The following is a 24240-nucleotide window of genomic DNA, read 5'->3' as shown; positions in this document are numbered from 1 at the left end:
GGGAGGCTGAGGTGGGCTGGGCTGGCAGCTGGGGACCTGGTGGCCCTGCTCACCTTCTCCCCCACCCACGTGGAGGAGGGCTGGTGGGGGCCACAGATGGTGATGTGTGTGCGGAGTACAGAGGCGGTTTCTCCGGAAGCCCTGGCCTCTTCCCGAGGCTGCGCAGGGCTTCTCCTTGAGTCTAGCTGGAGTTCTAGGCCTCTCTCCTTGTCTAGAATTTTTGTTTTGTTTTGTTTTTTTGCAAGTTTCAACTATCCCAGCTCTCCTTGTTTGTAGACATTATGGAAGAAGTCATTTCCATTCCTCTTCTTTGTGAAAGAATAAGAACTTCACAAATAAGGCTCGAGGTCAGGTGCCACGTCCCCCGTCCCGTCCACTTGAGGGCCAGCCGCGCAGTCCCGAGAGGCGGCCGTGGTGCCCCGCTTCTCCACGGCCGGAGCCCACAGTGTGTCTGTGGCAGACACCTCTGCCGGCATGGTGCTGTCACGGGGAGGCCCCAGCCCAGGCCTCCCACCCTTACAGGCCCGAGACCATGACTCGGAAGGAGGGTGGCACGTGTCTGTGGCGGGGGCTGGCGGTGGGGCTGACGCAGGGGCTGACGCAGCTGGCGTCCACGCCTCCGATGGACGGGAGGTAGGCGTGGTGGAGGATGGGGAGCTGGAGGGACAGCCGGCGCTGGATGCTGGAGGGGAAGAGAGGAGGGGTGTTAGTGAAGGCTGCTGGCTGCTCTCCAGAAAGTTCTCTGGACTCACTTTGGCTAATAAAAGCTGATGACAGGAGTCTGTTTTTTCTCTGAATCCAAGAACTGTGGTCTAGCCATTCAGCCATCGAGGGGGTATTTAGTGAAAACCTGTGTGTCCCTCTGTTGCTCTGGGAATAACCGGGGATAACTGGGGACACTCGAAGGAGGAGGGAGATGCAGTCCTCCTGAGCCTCTGGGCCAGGGTTCCGCGGTCACAGGGCAGTGTTACTAGAGTAACCTCCTACCTCCCTTCTAAGGGCTCTCTCAGATCTCTTTCCAGGAGACTCCTCTTCCCTTCTTCCTTGAAGCCCCAGGACTCCTTTGTAAATTTCCAAGAAAGAAGCCAAGAAGAGCAGGAGGTGGGCTAGCATGCCACCCTGGGAGGGGTGCCAAGGAAGAGGGAGCTGCCCTCTGGCCCCTGGGCAGGGCCACACCCTTAGTCTTCATCCTTGGCAAGGCTGCTTTTGGGGAATGTGCCCAGGTGACCGCCCTCCTGCTCTGCTCAGCTGCATTTTTGTGCAGTTCTCCATCCACCCACATGGCAAACTGCATTCCCTGAGGGAGGGGACTGGTTCTAATGCCTCCTTGTCTCCCCAGTGCCTGGCCACTCAGGAGCATACAAAATAAAACAAACCAGATCTTAACAAAAACTCAACAAAGGACGAATTGCCAGTCCTGTGGTGAAGAGGGGAGTTTACCTAAGTTGCTCAGCAGACCTGGGGAAGCTGGGACCCTTGCTGCTTCGATGGCTCCACATGGCTTGTGGCAGAGGCCATCGATTCACGGGGCTAGCTCATCCCAGAAGGGCGTGCTCCACAGTTTATTGAGGACATGGTGGGTTCTGAGATGGCTGGGTACAGATGAAGTGCTGCCCTTAGTATCCAAGGACCTGCTGCCCAGAAAGACTGCCCAAGAGACACAGGTGCACAGGGGAGGAGAGCGCTGGAGGGTCCCTTTTGAAAGGCAGGTTGAGTGAGGGGACTGTCAGCCATGATCCATTCCTTAGGGCAAAATGGTGCTGGCAGAGTCCAGGGAGAAAGGGGAGCTGAAGAATAAACCTGGGCCTGGGAGAAGGGTGCTCTGTCCATGTACCAGGGCAAGGCCATCTGCCGAGGCAGGTGGGGTGAGTAGCTCATGGCCATGAGTGTTCAACACTTCCTTGCTGAGAACGGACTCAACGCTGGAACCTGTGCTCAGTCCCGGGGGCTACATGGACTCGCCTTGACCTCAAGGTGCTTACACTCCAGTCGAGGCAACGGAAGGGGAAACTGCTGACAAACACTGGCAACTGCTCTGGCCCGGAGCTGGCCAGTCTTGGAGCTAAGCGGGTGGAGAGACCCACTCCTTGGAGTTGGTGACTCGACTGCTTTGGCTGGCTCCACTTGTTATTTCCCATGGCCAAGTTTCAGAGTGTACGTGTCTAACCCCTGCTTCCAATTTAGTAGAATTTGGAAAGAACTAAAATTGCCAGTGGGAATGTAGTTAGCTGAGGTGTTTTTGGGTGTTGCCTTAGACATCGCCTTCTCGTTGAGTCTTCTCTCAACACCCCACATAAAATGACACTCCTTAACTCCCTTTCTTGCTTTATTTTTCTTCAAACCACTTATAATTTAACATAATATGCTTTTTTTTATGTGGTGCTGGGATTGAACCCAGGGTCTTATGCACGCTAGACAAGTGTTCCACCCCTGAGCTTCGTCCTCGGCCCTCCTGCCCTGTGTTTCTGTAAAGTTGTTATCCTGCCAGGCAGAATGGAAGCTCTAGAAGATATGGAAACTGTGGAAGGGAGGGATTTTTGTTTATTTTCTTCACTGCTGTGTCTCCATTGCCTATGCCTAATGCATAATAAACAGGTTTCAGTAAATCTTGAAGTAAATGTATTTAGTGAGGGTACATTTTATACTTAAGAAAGGCATCGGGCTAAGGGGAGAACATAAGGTTTGATGTTGGATAGGCCTGAGTTCAAATCCTACCTCCTGTGCTTAGCCACTGGGTGAGCTTGAACAAATCACCTCCCTCCCCTCTTTGGAGATTAGTTTTCTCATCTGTAAAAAACAGCATTGTGGGCTGGGGTTGTGGCTCCGTGGTTGAGCGCTTGCCTAACATGTATGAAGTACTGGGTTCGATTCTCACACCACATATAAATAAATAAAATCGAGGTCTATCAACAACTAAAAAAACATTTAAAAACAAAAAAAGCATTATAATTTGACCTGTATTATAGAATAGATGTGGAACTCAAATAACATCATGGGTATGAAAAACTGTGCCACAGCCACATCAATGTTTATAGCAGCACAATTCACAATAGCTAGAATGTGGAACCAACCTAGATGCCCTTCAATAGATGAATGGATTTAAAAAATGTGGCATTTATACACAATGGAATATTACTCAGCACTAAAAAATAACAAGATCATGGAATTTTGCAGGGAAATGGATGGCATTAGAGCAGATTATGCTAAGTGAAGTTAGCCAATCCCTAAAAAACAAATGCCGAATGTCTTCTCTGATATAAAAGGGGAGGGTTGACTCAAAATGGGTTAGGGAAGAAGAGCATGAGAAGAAGACTACCACTAAATAGGGAAGAGAGGTGGGAGGGAAAAAGAGAGAGAAGGGGAGTTGTACGGAAGATGGAAGGAGACCCTCATCGTTATACAGAATACATGTATAATATAGTGATGAGAAAAAGAAAAAAAAAAGTTGTGTCACATTAGATTGAATAGAGAGAAATGATGGGAGGGGAGGGGAGGAGTAGGGGGGATAGGAAGGGCAGCAGAATAGAATAGACATTATGATTGCTGTATGTATATAGGTGACTCTATGATCAGTGTGATTATGCAATCTGTACAATTAGAAAAATGAGAAATTATACCCCAATGATTTAAATGTATGAATTGCCAAGATCATTGTAATGTCATGTGTAGCTAATAAAAAAAAAGAAAAGAAAAAAAGAAAAACTGTGCCAATCATAAACAGATGTACAGGGGAGACACATTCTTCCTATAATTCTCAAGGAGAAGGTACTCACTGTTCTGGGGAGTTGATATCTTCTATGGGATCTTTGCATGTTCGGGAGGATTCTGTTGGGTTCCACTGTAGCTGGGGATTTTGATCGAGGTGATTTTTTAAAATGGTCTTTCCCCCATCTGAATGCAAAACAACAATATCACAAAAAGTTCTGTTAAGTTAGTTTATAAATCAGCAATGCAACCTTTAGGATGCTGCCCAACGAATGTAAAAAAGATCCCCCTCACTCTGCCGTCTCTGGACCAGGGTTTGTGCAGTAGCTCTTCTGAGACCAAGGTAGTGAGCCAAGAAGCCTCCACTCACCCAGGGAGGGCAGCAGCGTGTGACCCGCCTCTACTCTCTTTTTCTCCAAGAAAAATGGGGGAAATTAAGTTGACTGATATAGACAACATAATTTGGAATTGAGGCTCTGATATTAAGACTGTTTCATTGGCACATAGCCTATAATACACAAAAAAATTCTTGTATATTTTTATAATTTATATTATATATTTTTTTCCCAGTTTTAGCAAAGATCAAAAAGATTAATAGTGAACTGCTAGTGGGAGTATAAATTGACCTAACCTCTTGGGGGCACTGTCAACGTGTATCAAACATCATAAAAATGCAAACCTTTTACTCAGAATGTCTACTTCTGAGAACTATCTTAGAGAAACAATCAAGGATATGGGAAAAGATATTCAACTAAGCATCATTTATATCAAAATGCTGGAACTAATTTGAATTTGTCCAGTAATAATGGATTATTTGAGTAAATTCTGGAGCCTCCATTCAAAGGAGTATTGTGTAGCCACAAACCAGGTTGATGTGACCCTCTCTACCCTCTCTGGACTTCAAAACCATCTGTAGTGATTTAAAGAAATATAAAAACCAGCCCCATCCAAGAGATTTGGATCCACTCAGTGGGGACAAGTGCATCAGGGTTTTATTTGTGTTGTGGTGGACAACCTTGTGTACAGGTCACTCTGCCCTCACATGAGCACCATCCATCCTCATTACTCGTGGATTTTGTCTTTACAAACTTATCCACTCGTCAAGATTTATCTGTAACCCCCCATCAATGCCTGCCATGATTTTGTGGTAATTTGCTGATGAGCATAGCATCTAGAATTTTGAGTTGCCTGATACTCACGTTCCCCGCTGAGGCAATGTTCTGCCTTTTTGTTCAGCTCTCATACTATAAATAAGTATCTTTTTTGAGGTTTATTTAGTGATACATTTTCTACATTTTTGTTTTTGCAATACTGGCGTTAAATGAGGGGTGCTGCAAATGCTAGGCAAGGACTCTTAACACTGAGCTACAGCTCCAACCCCTTGAACCTTTTTTAAATTATATTTTGAGACAGGATCTCGCTAAGTTGCCCAGGTAGGCCTTGAACTTGGGATCCTCCTGCCTCAGCCTCCTGAGAGGCTAGCTTGCTGAGATTACAGGTGTGCACCACCAAGCTAGGCTCCTTTCTCACATTTTTGTACTGTTGGTGATTTTTCTGTTTAAAATGGCCCCCAATGTAATGCTGAAGTGCTGTTTAGGGTTCCTTATGGAGAAAATCCATGTATTAGGTAAGGTTCCAGAAGGCATGAGTGCTGTTAGCCATGAGGCCAATGCTAATAAATCATATATATATTATATATATATATATAGAGAGAGAGACAGAGAGAGAGAGAGAGAGAGAGAGAGAGAGAGAGAGAGAGCGCTCGCTAGGGTGACCTGGCACACACATGTAATCCCCAGTGATTTGGGAGGCCGAGGCAGGAGGATGGTAAGTTCAAGGCTATCCTCAGCAACTTAGTGAGGTCCTAAGCAACTTAGTGAAACCCTGTTTTAAAATAAAAAAAATAAAGGACTAGAGAATATATATTAAATGAGGTTTTTTTGGGGGCAGTACTGGGATTGAACACATTCCCAGCTCTATTTTGTATTTGATTTAGAGACAGTGTCTCACTGAGTTGCTTAGCGCTTTGCTTTTGCTGAGGCTGGTATTGAACTTGTGATCCTCCTGCCTCAGCCTCCAGAACCCCTGGGATTACAGACATGTGCCACTGTGCCTGGCTTAGATGAGATTTTTTTTAAAACAGAAACATGCATAAATCAAAGTAAGGTATTGATTAACTGAAAGAGTTTTATTTCCTTTGAGACTGCTCTTTTGTTTATTTTCATTTGGATTATTGGTCTTTTTCTTATTAGAATATTATGTATATTTTGTATATAATTTCTTCTTATATATAAGTACATGAGTTTGTTAACATTTTATTTGGCTTTGTTTATTGTTTGATTTTTTTGAAAACATGAATGATTTTCACTGTGAAAATTAGTTTTGTTTTTGAAATTTTATTTATTTAAATTTTTAAAATTTATTTTAAGATGGAGTCCCACTATGTCACCCAGTCTGTTTCCAGATTGTGTGCTTAAGGATCCTCCTGCTCCAGGCTCCTGAGTAGCTGGGACAACAGGTGCATGCCACCACCCCTGGCTGAAATCAAATTTATTATCCTCTCCTTTTGTGTTTCTGTTGTGTATTAAACTGAGGAAGGCCTTTCCCTGAAGTTATCTTTAAAACTCTCCTTTCTTTCAGGATTTTCATGGTTTTGCTTTTAAAAAAAATTTTTTTTCAATTATCAATGGGCCTTTATTATTTATTTATTTACATTTGAGGATTGAACCCAGTGCCTCACATGTGCTAGGCAAGCTCTCTACTGCTGAGCCACAAACCCAGTCCATGGCTTTTCTTTTTATATTTAAATTTTTTAATCTATCTGGAGTTAAGTTTCACGTAAAGTATGAGGCAAAGAGCTACCTTTATTCTTTTCCAGATAGTTACCTATTGATCACAATGAAATTAACTGAATAATTCACTTTTCCCCCACTAATTTGAAATGCTCATTTTTACAAGATACTAAAATTTTTAGGGGTAATTTTTATTCTTTTAATTTCTCTATGAAACATTTTTGCAATCAACATATTATGTAATAATAATTTTATAATATTACTTCTCTCTCCCCCTCCAGTATAGGGGACTGAACCCAGGGGTGCTCTACCACTGGCCAACATACCCTTTTTATTTTGAGACAGGGTCTCACTAAGTTGCTCAGGCTGGCCTTGAACTCGTGAATCTTCTGCAGTAGCCTCCTGAGTAGCTGAAATTTCAGGTGTGAACCACCACACCTGGTTATAATATTATGTCTATAACAAGCATACTTATAAGAATACTATAAGAATAAATAAAACAAAAAAACTTTTTATCAATTTAAAAATAAATTTGTAATAATTTAGAGAATCTATGGTAATGACAAAAATCTAAACAATAAAAAAGTTATAAAATTCAATGTAAAATGAACCCTTTTTGCCCACCCTCCAAAATACCATTCCTTTTTTTGGTCAGTACTGGGGATTGAACTCAGGGGCACTTGACTACTGAGTTCACATCCCCAGCCCTGTGACTACTGAACCACATCCCCAGCCCTGTTTTGTATGTTATTTAGAGTCAGGGCCTCACTGAGTTGCTTAGCACATCGCTGTTGCTGAGGCTGGCTTTGAACTCGCAATCTTCCTGCCTCAGCCTCGAAGCCACTAGGATCACAGGCATGCACCACTGCGCTGGCCCAATAACATTCCTCTCTACACAGGTGAATGCTGTTAACAATTTTGGCTGGGCACTGTGGCGCATGCCTGTAATCCCAGTGGCTCAGGAGGCTGAGGCAGGAGGATGATGAGTTCAAAGACAGTTTTAGCAATGGGGAGGTGCTAAGCAACTCAGTGAGACCCTGTCTCTAAATAAAATACAAAATAGGGCTGGGGATGTGGCTCAGTGGCTAAGTGCCCAAGTTCAATCCCTGGTATCAAAACAACAACAACAAAAAGCCAAAAAAAAAAAAAATTTTTTTTTGGTATTTATTTTTCTAGGCTTTTACTTTCTGCACTGGGTATTGAACTCAGGGCTTTGTGAATTCTAGGTAAGTGCTCCACCACTGAGCTATACTCCCAGCTCTTTCCCTATGCTGTCAAAAAATATCCATATTCTTTCTCTCTCTGTCTCTGTCTCTCCCTCTCTCTCCCATTTGCCCTCTGTCCCTTTCCCCCTCTTGTATTTGTCTGTATGATGCTGGCATTTTAAAAATATCTTTATTTTTATGTGGTGCTGGGGAATGAACTCAGGGTCTCATGTGTGTGAGGCAAGCACTCTACCACTGAGCTACAACTCCAGACCCTGATGCTAGCTTTTTTTCACTTGGAGATTTTTCCCATATCTGTACAAATAAATAGACCCACTTCACTTTTTAATGGATATATAATGTGCCATGTTTGGTTGGGTGATAATGAATGAAACCACTTCAAACGATAAGCATTTAAGTTAATCATAGAATTTCTCACTTACAGATAATGTGATGAGTATCCTCGTGCATGCTTCTTTGCCCTCCTGGACATATTTCCAAGGGGCACCTCCTGCTATGGAACTGCTAGGTCAGGAAGCTTAACAGTTAACATTTGGAGACTGCCAGCCTGATTTCCAAACATCACAGGAGAACAGGAAAATGCCCATTTTGTGTGTGTTAGGATCGAGCACAGATAATCTTTTGTTTGTGTGTGTGCTTAGGATCGAGCCCGGGGCTTCATGCATGCTAGGCAAACATTCCTCCACTGAGCTGCACCTCCAGCCCCATACCCAGTCAACTTTTAAATTGAGAGGTGGGCAAAAAGTGGTCTGTGAGCTGGGTGTGCTGGTGCATGCCTATAATAGCAGTAACGTAGGAGGCCAAGGCAGGAGGATCTCAAGTTTAAGGCCAGCCTCAGCAATTTAATGAGACCTGTCTCAAAAAAAAAAAAAAAGAAAAGAAAAAGGACTGTGAATATAGCTCAGTGGTAAAGCACTCCTACATTCACACACAAGAGTGTGTTGTGGCTCACACTCACAAGTGATTGGTGAGGTTGGAAATCAGAGCCTACCTTACTGATTATTCTTTTCTTGTACACTCATGAGACACATTTGAAACCATGAAACCTTGTTCAGAGAAGTAAACGTAACTATTTGCTGGGAACAAAAGGGAAAACACCAGCTCCCTGGGAGCACTTGCGTACATGCAGACCTGGTACCAGAGGGACGGGAAAGAAGCCCACGTCCAGCCTGCGGGACTCAGAGCAGACACTGAATTATGATCAGGAGACAGGCTGCAGGTGCTCCAGCTGAGTGTGTGTGTCCCTTGCCATTGTGGAGGAAGATGGCTGGCTGGCGTCTGAAACCCCAGTTGTCCAGTGCGGGTCCCGTCTCCTCTTACCTGTGCTCTCCGTGAAGTTCCCAAGGTTGAGGATGTCGTTGAGCTCTTGGTAGTGGTTCTGTTTAATGTATGTGGTCTTTTCTGGTGTGTCTTGCAGCTGCATGGTGACCTCCTCCAAGTCTTTGTCCAGCTGGAAGACAGTACTCCAACTCAGTCACTGTCCTCCCTCTCCCCCTGCCCGGCCCAGGGAGCTAGCCAAGAAGTGGGCTGGATCTCTGCATCTGGTGAGGAGGTGCAGGATTCTGCTGCTCTTGCTCAAGGAGAACCTAAGACCTGATGGACCTGGGCTTGAAACTTGATGGAGGAGCTGAGCAAGCCCAGGAGGCAGGGCAGAAAGAGGGAAGCTCAGATGTGGAGTTGACAGTCCTGGGGCAAATCTACGCTGTCCATCATTGGCTCTGTACTGGTTTAAGAGTCTCAATTTCTTTATCAGCAGTATGGGACAACCTTTGTACCTACCTCAGGGGTGTTGTGGAGATTAAATGGGAACGTGTAGAAAGTTTAGACAGTCCAGTGCCTGGCACTGAATAAGGGTAATCTGTTACCATAGTACTATTACTATAAACAGTATTATTGGTATCTAACAGCACCCTCAATGTGGAGAACAGATACACAGGGTGAACAGCTGTGAGCCTCACACTGTTATGGAGGCTCAGGCCAGCAGGGCTTATCCGGAGAAGCTGATCAGGATTGGTCCCTGTCATGTCTGGGTTACATAAAAATCAGGTGCAGGTCCTGGGGCAACTCAGCCCACAGAAGCCGGGAAGGTGTGTGTTGGAGGGGGCAGTGGTAGATTGAGTGGGTGGCTGGCATCAGGTACAGTATTAGGGAAGGGACCTTATAAACTGAGATGCTGTTGTGATTCAGGAGCATGGTCACTGTTTAATATATTTTTATGTGCAGATGGAGATACCTGTCCCCCTTGTTTGTGTGTGACTCACATGACAGGGCCAGGATCTAAGTCTGGGAGGAAAAGGAGGCCAGATGTGATCCAATTCCAGGGGGAAATCCCTACATTTTAGGGCTTTTAACAGTGGCTTGGTTTTCCCAGAGTGCGCAGACTCTTCATTGGAGGGTGTGAGCAGAAGTGCAATGTCAAGGCCCGGAGATATTAATCAGAGAGAGGTCAGATGCTGACCCAGAATCAGCAGTGAGGGACAGAAAGCTTTCCTGCTCTGACTGGGGGCTGGTGTGGCGCTGCAGTGATTTCAGGGTACTCTTTATGGCAGGCTACTGTAAGTCCCTCAAGGAGCTGCTGGATCAATCAAGTAAAAATACAGTTAAATTTGAGTTTCAGATAACAAAAGGTCTTTTTTTCCTAGTGTTAAGTATATCCCTAACATTGTATGAGATATACTCATCTGAAAATTTGATTGGTCATTTATCTGAAATTCAAATTTAATGGAGCATCCTGTTTCTAACCTGGCACTTCTTCCCTGCAACTGTCCAGCAAAAGGCGACATTTCCCAGCCTCCTCTGTGACTGGAAGTCGTGCACTACCAATCTATCAGGAGCAGAACCAATGTGTGCAATTTTGATGTCACTTGCTTAAAAGGCAATGGCTTGCCTCTTAATGGACTTCCTGTCACTCCCATTGCTGAAACTGAGATGAGGACTTGCCTTCTGCCCAGCTTTACTTGGAGAGTGTCAGGAAACCAGAGAAGAGGAACCTGGTCCAGCAATGACCTTGGGGAGCCAAGTTGCCCAATAGGGACCTCTCTCCCCAGACTCTGGGTGGGAGAGAAGTAAACATGTTTCCTTTGGCAGCCTGCAGACCAGACTGTGGGCCTAGTTGGACCCCTGGCCCTACAGAAGGGAAGCTGATTTCCCTCACTGATATAGCAAGTCCAGAATCTGGGGTTTGCTTTGGACACAAAGGAATCTGGTTATGACCTCTCTGGAATATTCCCGAACCAGATAAGACTCCCCTCAGGACAAGGGTGAGAACTGCAGCAACGCCTCCCTCCAGAAAAGCCTCGGCTCCCTTCCTCTTCTCTTGCTGTGTGTGATGTGGTTCTAGGGGTAGCTGGCTGGGAGGCTCACGGATCTCTTGTGAATTGCTTTCTTTCTGAGGATGTCTTGAATGCCCCATCTAGTCTGGCATTGCTGGACTCCAAGAGTCTGGGCTGGGTGGGCAGTAGGCTCTTGTCAGTTAGATCTGACAACTGCCCCTATCTGATGGGTGGCAGCCTGGTGCCGCAGCAGAGGACTGTGCTGCAGGTGCACGGGCTGGGAGGGCCTGCAGGAGCCTGAGGAGAGGGGACTTGGGGAGGCCTGTGGTACCTCGGTGATCTTCATCCGCAGGCGGTGGTTTTCCGACTGCAGGCCCTCCAGGCGGGACGTGCTCGCTTGGTTCACGCTGGTGACCGAGGTGGATGTTTTGGAGTCTTCTTTTCTCTGGTTCTGAGTGAACTGGAATCTCCTGTTCTGAGTTGCTGCATCTGGGTTTGTTCTCAGAGTGATGAGCTGAAGGGAGAGTGGAGGACTTGAAGAGAGAAGCCTGCTTCCTTCCTCCCAGCCCCTCTGCCTCCCTCCCAGCATCTCCTGTCCTGGAGGCTGTCAGGGCCCAGGAAGGACACAGGCTAGGAACCAGGAGCCCTGGGCTCAGGCAGCTTCTGTCCCTTGCTTGGGTGTGATCTTGGGCAGGCTCCTTCCTGGCCAGAAGTTGGTCTCCTGGCCCTGAATGGTGTTCCCAGCATCAGTTGGGGCCACCCAGAGCCCCTCAGAGCCCCCTAGCTGAACCTTGTTCTGCCTTGGGCCTTGCTCCTTGGGAAGATGACACTAGGAGGGGACAGTTGTGAAGACAAAGGATGGAGGAAAGTGAAGCCTCTGCTTATGAGAACCCTCCTAAGTTTTGCTGATAGGCTGGTAAAATGCAAAGGCATTTTAATTTTTTTAACATCTTAAAAATATATTTATTATCTTAAAGTTTCTGCAGGTCAGGAGTTTAGGCGAGGCTTAGCTGTACTGAAGACTTATTATTTTTAAAATAGAAGACAAAAAGTTGCCACTGGACCAGTTTTATTTAAGAAACACCTATTTATTCTAGAAATACCTCTGGTTTGTAGCAGGGCCTGGGCTCAGCACTAGAAAAGGGCTGAGTGAGCCAGGGCTTCTGTCCCCCAGGACCTCACAGGCCAGGGCAGGTGGCGGGGCTGAGGAAGGACTTCTCTAGGCCAGGAGGTCTGAAGGCCCAGTGCACACCAGGTGGAGGGTCGGGAAGGGGGCAGGGGAGGGAAACCTCCCATATGCAGATGCAGGGAGGCCTGGGGCTCGGCACTTAGGGGAGGGGCAGCTTGGATCATGAATGGGGTTCTTGGGGCGGGACAGCTAGAGGAGCCCTGGGAGTCCTACAAGTCAGCCCAACATCGGGAACTTGGTTGTGGAGTCCAGAGGGCAAAGAAGATAATTGGGGGTGACAGCAGAATGCCACGCCTGGAGCCGGGCTCAGAGAACTATAGCATCTTTCTCAGGACAGAGAGTGTCAGATTGCTGGCCAGGAAGTTGTGGCACCAGCCTGAAGCCCGGGAAGCAGAGGAAGAGGGCGCATGCGCTGGAGCTCCTGCCAATTGGCCCCTGGGAGAAATAGGCCTGGGAGTGCGGGTGTCCAGAGGGTGGAGGCTCCCAGCAGCCCTTTCCTTAGGGGACCCAGGCTCCTCTTCTGTGCCCCAGACCCGCCCTCCCTCCCTAGGTCAACAACTCCTTCCTGACTGCTTCCTGCCTCCTCCTTCACCCTGAGACCACTGAAGTGGCTTCCCTCTCTCCACAGGCCCCACGCAGGGTGTCCTCAGTGGTCAAGGCCTCTGGCTCTCCCTCCTGCTACAGGATGATTGTGAAAAGTATCTCTTCACGGTATCCTGAGGGCCGGCCCTTCAGATAAATGGGAAATCTAAGTGTGTACTCCAAATGGTCTTTCCTTTAGACCCAGTGATGCTGCTCCTAGTCTGCATCTTAGGGAACAACTAGAAACAAGGAAAACGTGTTATGTAGAAAAACTGTGCACCTGTAATTTAAAAAATCTTCAAGCAACTGCAACGCTCACCAGGAAGGGAGCAAGTGGACATGTCGGTGATGGACCTTCCTCTCAATGATGCTTGCAAATGTGGGGAAATATGAAGGACAAAAAGTTCAGGGAAGAGGCAAATTATGAAGTAAAATGTGTGCTCTAGTTATGATCAAATCATAAAAAGCATCATCTTGCAGCCTTTGGAAATCAGAAAGACCAGCAGGCAATGTCAAAAACAGTGACAGTGAAAAGCATCCAAGAAAATGTTAAGCTTTGTTAATTTTAAGGTGACAGGACTATGGGAGATTTCTGAAAATCTAGCTCCTCTCTGCATTTTCGAAGCTTTCTATAATGTGAGTTGTCGCTGCTACAATTTGGGGGTGTTTGGGGGTGTTCCCATGTGTTGGAAGCTTGGTTCTCAATGTGGCAGTGGTGAGATGGTGAGACCTTAAAGAGGTGAGGCCTACTTGGGAGGTCTGTAGGTCATTGGGGCATGTCCACAAAAGAGTTTAATGTAGTTATCATGGAACTGAGTTAGTGCTTAGGAGAGCAAATTGTTTTTAGAGTAAGCCCAACTGAATAAGCCCCCTGAATTGCTCCCTGGCTTTGTCTTGAGATGTGTTCTCTTCCTCCCCTGTGTCCTCCTGTTGCTGTGACACTATCTGCTATGAGATCCTCACTGGCATATAGCCAGCACTGGTGCCACGCCCTCTAATCTCCAGAACTGTGAACTCAATAAACCTCTTATATTTATAAAGTTAACCAGCCTCAGTTATCTCATTATAGTAACAGAAAATGGATGAAAACAGTCATCATCATAAAAAGAGCATGTGTAAAACCTTAGAAAGTGGAGAAAGCCCAGCAATTGAATCAGAGGCCAGGGGTCTGGTACCTTTGGCACAAACACCAGGCAGAGGGTGATGGTGCTGCAGAAGATGATGACCAGAGCCACAATGCAGAACTGCACGTTGGGCTGGTCCCGGGTCAGGAAGGACACAGCGGCCCCAATGATGCACATAATGCCCACATTGTAGACACTCATCCCGATGTACTTGCTGTCATTGAGTGCAGGGATGCTGACGTTGCGGGTCTCCCAAGCTAAGAAACAACCGAACAACTGAAATGGTGAACAGAAAGGGAAGATGGTCATTACCAAGTAGCGGCACACACTTGCTGCCTCAAGAAACTGCCAAATGGGGGGCTGCTCAGGAAGGAGGAGTTGCAGAGAGGAACGCTGTGGGGCCTTGCTACCAGGCATGTCTTTTGGATGCTACCATCTGTCTCCATCCATGGTCTGGGTTGCGTCCTGCTGAGAAAATCCAGACTGAGGTGGGTGACAGGTGCCTGGTTCTCCTTTACTTCCACGACTGGTTCATTTCATAGACTCACCAGTGGGAAGGGTCGCCAGGCATGATCGTGACCAACTCCTCCCACTCTCTAGAGAACACTGAGGCCCAGAGAGGAAGAGGGGCTTGCCCAAGGCCACACAGCAAGATGGGGGCAAAAGTGGGTGTCTCTCCAGGAGTTCAATCTAGTCCTTTTTCTATTAAACCTTGGAGGTAGGGACTGGGATTACATCCCAACGTACAGAGCCATGCAGAATGGAGACTACATTTCCCAACTTCCCTGGAAGCTCAGTGTGGCATATAACTGGGTTCTGGACAATGTTCCATAAGGGAAATGTGCATAAGTTCTGAGAGGTGTCTTTTAAAGGGAACGGGTGTTGAATTTGCTCCTTAAAAGTTGGAGTGGAAAGTGATGTATGGAGCTTCAGCAGCTGTCTAAGACCATGACGCGGAAGCTGTGTGATGAGGACATGTGGGTAACAAGAAGCAAGTAGCTCTTGGCCAGCCCCCAGTGGCTTACTCTCCTTTCCTAGAGAGGAAAGTTACCTCTTTCTCTAACTACTATTTATCTGGTTTTCTTTCACTTGCAGCTCTTTTCCTAACCAATATATCTCCCTACAGAACTGGGCAGGGTAGAGACCAAAGTTGAGGTTTGAGCCGCCTTCATGGGAGGGCCAAGGGGAGGTGGGCTCAGGGGAGGTGTGAGAGGGCTTTCGCCTGGATGCAGCCTCCTTCTCAGCAAGGCCCCCTTGCCTTGGGCACCAGCCCTGCAAGATCCACTTATCACTGCCCCGAGGACAGCTCCTTGAGGCTGATTCAGTTTGGCAGCATAACTCCCTGTGGGAGGAGAGAGATGGACGTGGAGCCAGAAGACCTGGACTGGACTCTGCTATCCGCTGGCTGTGTGACTTAGGGCAAGTCAGTCCCCCTCTCAGAGCCTCACTTCCAACATCTGTGAAATGGGAACACTCCTAAAACTCAGAGTTCCCACAGGGTTTCTGCTCAGCTGAGAGAAGACAACAGGGAAGCACGTTGCCGAGGGAGACGTCCTGTACCAAGGAAGTCAGAAGCTACTTTGTGATAGATATTCTTGCACACACCATGGTGGCTTTCCCCTCCTTGTCCTTCCTTCCTTTATCCTTTCCTCTAAATGTGTTATCTTACAGGCTGATTTCTCCTCCTCCTCCTTTTAAAAAAAATTATTTTAATTTATTTTGACACCAGGAATTCAACCCAGGGGCACTTAACCACTGGGCACATCCCCAAGCCTTTTTTTATTTTATTGAGACAGGATCTTGCTAAGTTGCCTAGGCTGGCCTCAAACTTGCCATCCTCCTGCCTCAGCCTCTTGAGTACTTGGGCACCACTAAGCCCCACTGTGATTTATTTTTCAAAACAATTCCTTTAAAAATAGGGAACCAGCAGCCCAGGAACCAGATGCTGAGTGAGGGGAGGAAAGCATTGCCTGTTGGGAGCCTGTGTTGTGCTGGTTCCTTCACATGGGACGCACTTCAGCCCCACAGGGGCTGTGCCATCCAAGAGAGCAGGAAGCAGAGGCTTACAGGTAGAGTGACCTGCTTGGGGACCCACGGCAGTGAGCATCAAGGCTGGATGGCTGCCTGAGACTTCAGCTCTCTGACAGGTAGTTAGCGTGGCCACCTCTCTGCCACACTGCTGAGGTGCCAACCAAACCAGCAGAAAGGTCTCAACCAGTCATAAAATATGGGCATGCCTGGGGACCTGGTGGCTGCCTGCAAATCTCTCAAGAGCGTCAGGAGAAAACAGAGTAATGCATTCTTAGACCTTCAAGGAACAGAGAAAGAACTTGTGGGCATGAGTTACACTGAGGTAGATTTCAGTGGAGAGGAAGGAAGAATTTTCTAGAAAAGTGACCCATCAGAAGCAGCTCTGACACATCTGGATCCCTAGAAACTGAACTTATTAGACAGAAGGGTCTTGGCAGATGCCATAAGGATCCTGAGATCATCCTGGTTATTCTGATGGTCCCTGAATCCAATGGCAAGGATTGGGAGAGAGGAGGAGAAGGCCATGTGAAGTTAGGGGTGGAGACGGGAGTTATGCAGCCACAGCCAAGGGCTGCCTGGAGCCACCTGCACTGGAAGAGGCAAGGAAGGATTCTCCTTCTTAGGCCCTTGAAGGGAACATGCCTGCCCTGATTTTGGACTTCCAGCCCCCAGTGAGAGAATACATTTCTGTTCTGTGAGGCCACTGTGTCGCAACTATTTGTCATGGTAGCTAAAAGAAACTAATACACATCCATGGGTGGCACAAGCTGCTTTGAGAAGGGCGAATTCCCATCACTGGCTCTGTGGAAGCAGGCAGCACGTGAACACTACTTGGTGGACTGCTCTGTCCAGCCCAGGGTCTGTGCTTCTGGAACAGAAGGGGTAGGGGTAGGATTTTAGCTATAGACCCTAAAGGCCAGGAGGGCTATGGAGGGCTCCCTGTACACACTCCGGAAGGGGAAGCACACGTGCTGTCAAAGACAGCTTCTACGAATGCCATCTAGCCAGGGCATTCACTTCACGGGATAGATGCAGTCATCTCTCACCACTTTTGGAAGTGGGCGGGAGAGATAATGAATGATGAAAACATGGCAGGCACATCCAGTTTAAAAATGTCAGTATGATTTGCTACAATCTAATTTCAAGGAACCTCAGAATTAGGGAATGTGGAGGCTGGAAGGATCTTGGGGAGAGCCTAGTCTCTCTTCTTATTCAATGAGGGGAGTCCCGTCAGCACGCCTTCTGCCATAGAGCTCATTCTTCTCAGGGGCTCCCTTCCCTCTCGGGATGCTGTTCCCTGTGGAACAAAATTCTTCTTTTTGTTATATTTATTTTTTAGTTGTAGTTGGACACAACACCTTTATTTATTTATTTTTATGAGGTGCTGAGGATTGAACCCATGCTAGGATTTCACATGCTAGGCAAATGCTCTACTGCTGAGCCACAACCCCAGCCCAACTTTGCCTTTTTTGATCTGTCTGGGCCATCTATCTCTGATAGCTCTTCCAAGTGTTTGGTAACCATGTTCCCTGTGTGTACTTTGTCCACGTCCAGGACCTCTGGCCAGTTCTCCAGTTCCTGTTGCCACTCTAGGCACCTCCTGTAGAAGGTCATCACCCTGAGGGGTCCAGATTGTGGCCTAGTAGTCCTGTTATTCCCCCTGGGGCTCAAAAGACCACTGTGGAAATCCTGAGAGTCTCTCAACTGGAACAATCTTTCCCTAGGGTTCCCTAATGCATGCCCTTCTAGTGTGGCCCCTTGAAGGACACAGGATCTACAGTTCTGTAAGTCAGTAGAACATTCGAGGGGCCCAAAAAACCCCAGTTTATTTAACTATTGGAGACAGCTTCATTCTTGAAAGCCAGGGTAGGGGGGACCTTTCAAGTCCTTCCTAACATTGAAACTCCACAACTGTGTGATGTTGGCTTCATATGTGATCTTTGATTTAGCAGATGGAGGGAGGGGAATGAAGACTGGACTCAGAGACTGCAGGTTACTGGGTAGCCTTTGGCAAATCACTGAACTCCTCTGAGCCTTCCTTTCCTCATCTGTAAAGTGGGGATGATTTCATTCACCTCCCATGGACTTAGAGAGGATCCAGTGAACTGTGGAACATGAGTACATGCTGGATGCTATCAGACTGCTGCTCCTGGGAGCTGCACAGTGACGCTGTGAGGCACCCTTACCAGCTGGCTGATCCTAGACAAGACACAAAGCCTCAGTGTTCTCATCAGGGAAATGGGGATATCATCTGTACCTGTCTTCTAGGGTTGTTGTAGGGCCTGAGAGGATATGGCAGATGCCAGGCCCGACAGAGAATAAGTGCTTAGTCTAGGGGGCTCTGTTTGTTTTTATGTTGAGGGAGGCCCCTAGGAGAGAGAGACCTGATAAAGAAGTGCCCCTCAGTTGTCTCCTGCACAGCACCTACCATGAGAAGCCCTTTGTAGGCGTAGACGATGCCGAGCCAGATGGTCATGTGGGTGTTCTCACAGTGCTCCAGGAGTGGGCGGATGGAGATGTCCCGGCCTGCTGGGTCCGGCTGTGCAGAGAAAAAACAAAGCGCAGGGATGGACTGGGTACCTCCAGCAGCTAAGATCCCTATCCCTTTTCTCTTCTGTGAGCACAGCCAATGCCACCACTCAGGAGGACTTTTGGACCCCATCTTTATGTGCCCACCTGGTGGGGCCTAGGCCTCAGTTGCTATTGACTGCCTTTCTGTTTGTTGGTGGCAATTCAACTCTGCCCTCCAGTTCTGTCTGTCCTCTTGCCTGTTCAGCTTGAGTCAGAGGTCCTGAGGGTAGGAACTGGGTCAATTCTGTGTCCCTAGGACCTAGCACAATATGTGGCCCAGAGAAGGCAGCTGTGAGGTTAGTTGAAAGATGGAGAGAATTAGGCACCCAGTTAGGTCAGGAGCTCTTCAGATGTCTCTGAGACTAACCTGGGCAGCTGGAGACACACCATATTGGCCCAGCCAAGCATGGGGTCTGCCAAGCTCTTCTCAGGAGAACTTCTTGAGCCTCCCCCACTGTGGAAGCAGCAGAGGCAGCCATGCTATATACCATGTGACCTATGCTGCACCAGAACTGATTGGACAGGAGGTGGGCATCTGACTCCAGGCAGCCAAACCCGAGCCTGGTCAGAGGTGGATGAGGTTTCTGAGGGACAGGATCCTACCCAAGCATATTCTCTCTCTCAGGAATTTAACTGTAAAATTTTGGAAGAAAACCAGCCAAATGATGGCAAGAGGAGAAAAAGTCCCCAGGGAATGAAAAAATATCTACTGTACATTTATTTTTTCTGACCTATTTGAGAGAATGTGGCAGATATCCTGACCCTTTACTCCTAAATATCTCAGCATGAATTCCCTATGAAGGAAGACATTCTATTATACCATCACACACACTTATAAAATTCAAGATATAAATACCTACACAATGTTTTATCTAATATATTGTCCATTTCCAAATTCACTAATTGGTTCAATAACATCCTTTAAGGTACTTGTGGTTTTTTTGAAGGACCATCCATTCTAGGGCTATGTCTGACATTGATTTGTTGGGTCTCTGGTTTGCTTAATGTTAAATCATTCTTTGGCCCACTGTGGTCCTTCCATGTCATTGATATTTCTGAAGAATTCATATCAGTCATTTTGTAGACTATTCCTTAGTTTGGGTTTGTCTGAATGTGCTATTATGATTAGATTCAGGTTATGCATTCTTGGCAGGAATCCTATATAAATGACATCTTTGCCTGAGTACTCCACATTAGGGACACTTGATGGCACTTTTCCCCATTTTTGATGACATTAAGTGTGATCACTTGATCCAGGTGATGGCTGCCAGGTCTCATACTTGAAAGGTACCATTTCCCTTTTGTAATCAATACATAATCTGTGGGAGTAACTTTGAGACTGAGTATTCTGTTGTCACAAACTAATGATGGTTCCTACCTAAGTCACATTACTTTTGAAGCTGAAAAATGGTGATTTGCCGACTTATCTTTTTTCTTTTGGGGGGAAGGTACTGGGATTGAACTCAGGGGTACTTGGCCACTGAGCCATATCCCCAGCCTTATTTTGTATTTTACTTAGAGACAGGATCTCACTGAGTCGCTTAGAGCCTTGCTTTTGCTGAGGTTTGCTTTCAACTTGTGATCCTCCTGTCTCAGCCTCTCCAGCTGCTGGGATTACAGGTGTGCACCACTGAGCCCAGCTTCAACTTATCATCTTATGTGAATACTTCACATTCCACTGCAAACAAGAGCTTTCCTTTCTTCCCACTTATTTCTAGACTCATGGGTTCCTTTTTAATTCCATGTCTTATATAATCAATTGATACCACTGTTAATTTGGATGCTCAAATATTTCCAGATTTGACTAGTGGAAAACCCCTTCATGTTCTACCCATGTTTACTCCCACATTTCTATAGTTTTTTTTTTTTTTTTTTTTAAAGCACCTTCTTGCTTCTTGGCCCAAGCAAGATCTTTCAGTTCTCTTGGCACTGTCCTCATCCCAGCATTAGAGTCAACCATTTCCCGGGGTGGTGGGGGGACTGGCTCTTTTTAGTGCATAATGGTGTTTAGAAGCCAAACTCTGGGCCCTTGATGTGCTGTTTCCAGGGTGTCCTTACTTCTTTGTCCTGCCTTTTAATATCTAATATAATCTCTCTACCATCTACATCTGGATATACACAGATAAGACCCCCACAGAGTTCTTGCTGCCTTCTCCATTTCTTATTTGCCTCTCTTTTCTCCCACAGTGAGATCCCTGGCTTCCAATAACATCAAAATATTTTCTCATTTGCTCGATCCTACCAAAGTTTCAGTATTGATCCACAGATATACTTAACCACCAACCAATGTTGAAGGTTTCTTTGCAAATCTGTTTGCCTTGGGAATGAATCCCACTGAGGTCATTTGTCAAATATCTATGCTTAGTAGGTTGTATTCTGCTAGAGTTGTCCTGTTGAGGCCTGGCAGTATGGAGTGGGCAACCTCAGAATCAGTCACTGGGAAGAAGAGGCACCTATATGGGTCCCAGGGCTGGTAGGAGTCAAGCCTTAGACAGGTGGGGGCTGGAAACCTTATCTCTTTGGCATTGCTCTCTAGGCCTGGCCTTTGAGGCAAGCAATGCCCGGGATCCTGTGAGTGGGAAGAGATGGTGCTCCTGTAGGAGAGCAGGAAGATTAGGGGGAGGGGGGAATGTGAGTTCAGGCCATGCTGTAACCACAGAGTCCAGTTGCAAGCTCTCTCAGGTTTGATTTCCCTTCGGCTGTCTCAAGCCACAGAAGGTCTTAGCTTGGTCTCTCAGGTCCATAGGCATTGAGTACACACTTGGGCCTGGTGTTAGAGGTGACAGCAAGGTCCCCTGAAGACTCTTCAGTGAGAGACACCACAGGGGAAGATGAAATCTGTAAACCAAAGTCAGGGTGGCCTGGGATAGAAATTTCTCATCCATGGCAACCCTCACCCTCAGAGCTGGGCTGCGTTTTACTATGGGTAATGGGTTTCCTGACATCCTATCATTGTTTAATTAAGGAGACAGAATGGACTTGGTCCCAAGGTCAACAATGACATGGTATCAGAATCTGGGTCTCTCCAGTATCTGATAAGCACACAGACATTGGAGTACAGTAGCACAGACACATATGAGCACGCATGAGTGGCAAACCCATTAATGATGATTGTGTCTGTTGTTCTGCAGTGAAAGGCAGTAATTTATGATGGACTCTTAGGTTCTCAGTGTAGAGAGGACTGTTTTGTCATACACCATTGTTCAATGTGACTAAAACTCCGTTCATAGTAAACTGACAATGGTTTTCTCACTTATATACCTCCGTGACAGGAAGCCTCTCTGGCTCTCAGTGAGATGGTTGCACAGTTCTTTTATTAAACCAGAACCTTCTCTTGAACTGCCACACATGGCTGTCCCTCTTTCCTTTGCCCCCACCCCCCAGATAACTCCAAGCTCGGTCTGAGTCAGGAAGGGCCACATCATCTATGCTTCCCTCCACAAGGTACCTGGCCCTGCAGCCTGCTCTGGAGAATTGAGCTCCATGCTCCAGGTGGTGCTGAGCCTCCTGCCTGCCCCTGCTTTAAGTCTCTGTGGCTTGAAAAGTATCTGTCTTCCACTGGTGAGTCATCGCTCCCTACCCCACCAGCAGCTTTCATAAAACTGCCGCTCACTGGCTTCTTTCCCCTTCTGCTTCCAACATTCCAGCCTGGTTACTTTTTACCTCCTTAGGGGCTTTCCCTCCTCCATGGTCCCATCCTGGGCTTCTGTGACCTCTTTGAATCCTGGAATCCCAATTCGGTGTTCCTGGCCTTTCAGTTCCCCACCATCCTCAATAATCTGGGGCATGGTCTGGGCTGTGGGGCCAGGGGCTTCCAAAGGCAGTAGGGCCAAGGGCCACTGAGATATCAGACCAGGGTGTGACCCCCAGGACGGCCTTGGCTGCTTCCCGGCTAACACCCCAGTTCTCAGGCATGGATCCGGAAATAAATCTCTTCTGGTCATTCACATAGCTCCACCTTGCCCCATCCCTGTCCCGAAGGACGCCGATCTGAGAGGCAGAGCCAGGTAGTTTTAGGAGCAGTGAGTTTCCTGTCCTTGTGAAGCTGGGGGATGGGGAATCCGTGCAGAGTCAAGCGATTCTTGTCCTGAATCCCAAAGCAAGCTGAGCCTGATCTTGCCTGATCCACCCTGATCCTGCACAGTATCTGCACAGTCACACACGCAAGGGGAGAGAGACCCCAGGGTGGCGGGTGGGAGCCACCTCCTGAGTGCTTACGTGGCGTCATTGTCGTGCACCAAAGGAACGCTAGAGGGCATCAAAGAACCGTGTGAAGGGTCCAGCCTGCGCTGGGATTACCTGCTGCTGGGGACACAGCATTACTGTGGTTCAGTGGGGCTGGAAATGGTGAGGCCATTGGCAACATCTGGCGACTCGGGAAAGTATTCACGGGCCTTAAACAAGGCCTGATTTTCAAGCCTTGCTGCCGACCCACTCCACAGCTTCCAGGGCAGCTGCTGGGGGTTGCTGGTGAAGGAGGAACCGGAGAGCCCAGGTCATAATGGGACACTGCATTGGCCTGCCTCAGCATAGACTGTCCATCCAACCCAGGCCAGCAGTACGGGGCACCAACACCTGCAGATGCCATGCTGGGATCTCATGGCAGGGCCTGAGCCTCAATTTCAGGCCCACTCTGCACAATTGCGATGACTGCATTTCCACTGTCTTAAGAACGCTTCTCTTGCTGGGGTGGCGGGAGGATGACTGGCCTACAAGGACTGCTGGCTTGCTTGTTTCTCTTCTTTATTCTTCTTCCTTGTTTCTCACCTGGGCAATTACCTAAGTCATCATTCATTTAGTTCGTAATTATTAAGCACCACCATTTGCCAAGAATTGTGTGGGCACAGGGAGGCAGAATGGAAGAGAGTCCTGTCCTCTGGGTCTCCCATTCGAGTAAGACCAGGATGGCTTCATGAGAAGTGGCCTCAGAGGGAAGGCTGGCCTCACTCCATGACAGCAGCCATACGGACACCAAGGCTTGTCTTGTCATGAGTGACAACTACACATTGGTTGTCGGGTCAGAATTTTATTCACACTCTCTTTTTGAAGACATCTAAGACTCCTATAAGGTGTTGTGCTCATTTTACAGATGAAGAAACGGCGGCACAGAAAGCTAAGTACCTCGTCCAGGATCTCCAGTTAATGTTTCATAGCTGAGGTGAAATCAGACCTCTCATTCCCAAACCAGTGTTTCACTTTCACCATCTGCCTCTCTCCACCCACCCCGTTGCTCCTAAGCAGCGGGTCAAGTTCCAAGGAGAGTGGATGTAAACCTGCTTTGTGAACTGTGAGGTGCCATGTTCCCGGTAAGAGTGACTTAACTGTTAAGCATTTGACAGCAGCCTTCCCAGAAGCCCTGGATCCCTGCAAAGGCTGTATTTTTGGGCCGCAGTCTTGACTCCAGCTCTTCGTGCCTGGCAGGGCGCTCTGCCCAGCAGAAAGACTGGACCTGTTTATGATGGCCAGGGGGAGGAAGTGCTTACACCTGGCTCCTGGTCTGGCGCTGCTCAGTGGGAGGCAGGCAGAAGCTGCCTGGGAAAGCCTTTCTCATCTGTGCAATGAAAGATGAGCAGCTGGCCTGAGAGTCCCTCTGCAGAGTGCCGCTCTTCACAAAGTAGGTCAGTGGCCCCGGCAAGCGTCCTGTATTGTCAAGTTGCACAGTGGACAGATGGAAGGTAAGGGAATGGGGCAAGGTGTGGTCAAAGCCCCATCAAGCCATGGACTTCCTGCATGTCCTGGGCAAGCCCT

The 24240-nt window shown here is 47.5% G+C and overlaps 1 protein-coding gene across 1 annotated transcript in view; it reads right to left on the bottom strand.

Moving 5' to 3' along the window:
* Nucleotides 1–516: 516 nt before the first annotated feature.
* Nucleotides 517–24240, bottom strand: part of Gabbr2 (gamma-aminobutyric acid type B receptor subunit 2) — a 352972-nt gene continuing 329248 nt past the window's right edge. The window contains exons 14-19 of the mRNA XM_076843252.2: nt 18350–18460; nt 13942–14166; nt 11327–11509; nt 9044–9173; nt 3774–3891; nt 517–682 (exon numbers count right to left, since the gene is read on the bottom strand). Of these exons, the coding sequence (XP_076699367.1) occupies nt 517–682; nt 3774–3891; nt 9044–9173; nt 11327–11509; nt 13942–14166; nt 18350–18460 (933 nt within the window). The remainder of the gene's footprint in view (nt 683–3773; nt 3892–9043; nt 9174–11326; nt 11510–13941; nt 14167–18349; nt 18461–24240) is intronic.

Source organism: Callospermophilus lateralis, chromosome 2 (assembly GCF_048772815.1).
Source record: "Callospermophilus lateralis isolate mCalLat2 chromosome 2, mCalLat2.hap1, whole genome shotgun sequence".
Classification (NCBI taxonomy): domain Eukaryota; kingdom Metazoa; phylum Chordata; class Mammalia; order Rodentia; family Sciuridae; genus Callospermophilus; species Callospermophilus lateralis.
The sequence above is the reverse complement of the archived record's forward strand: the minus strand, read 5'-3'. Positions and strand labels throughout refer to the sequence as shown.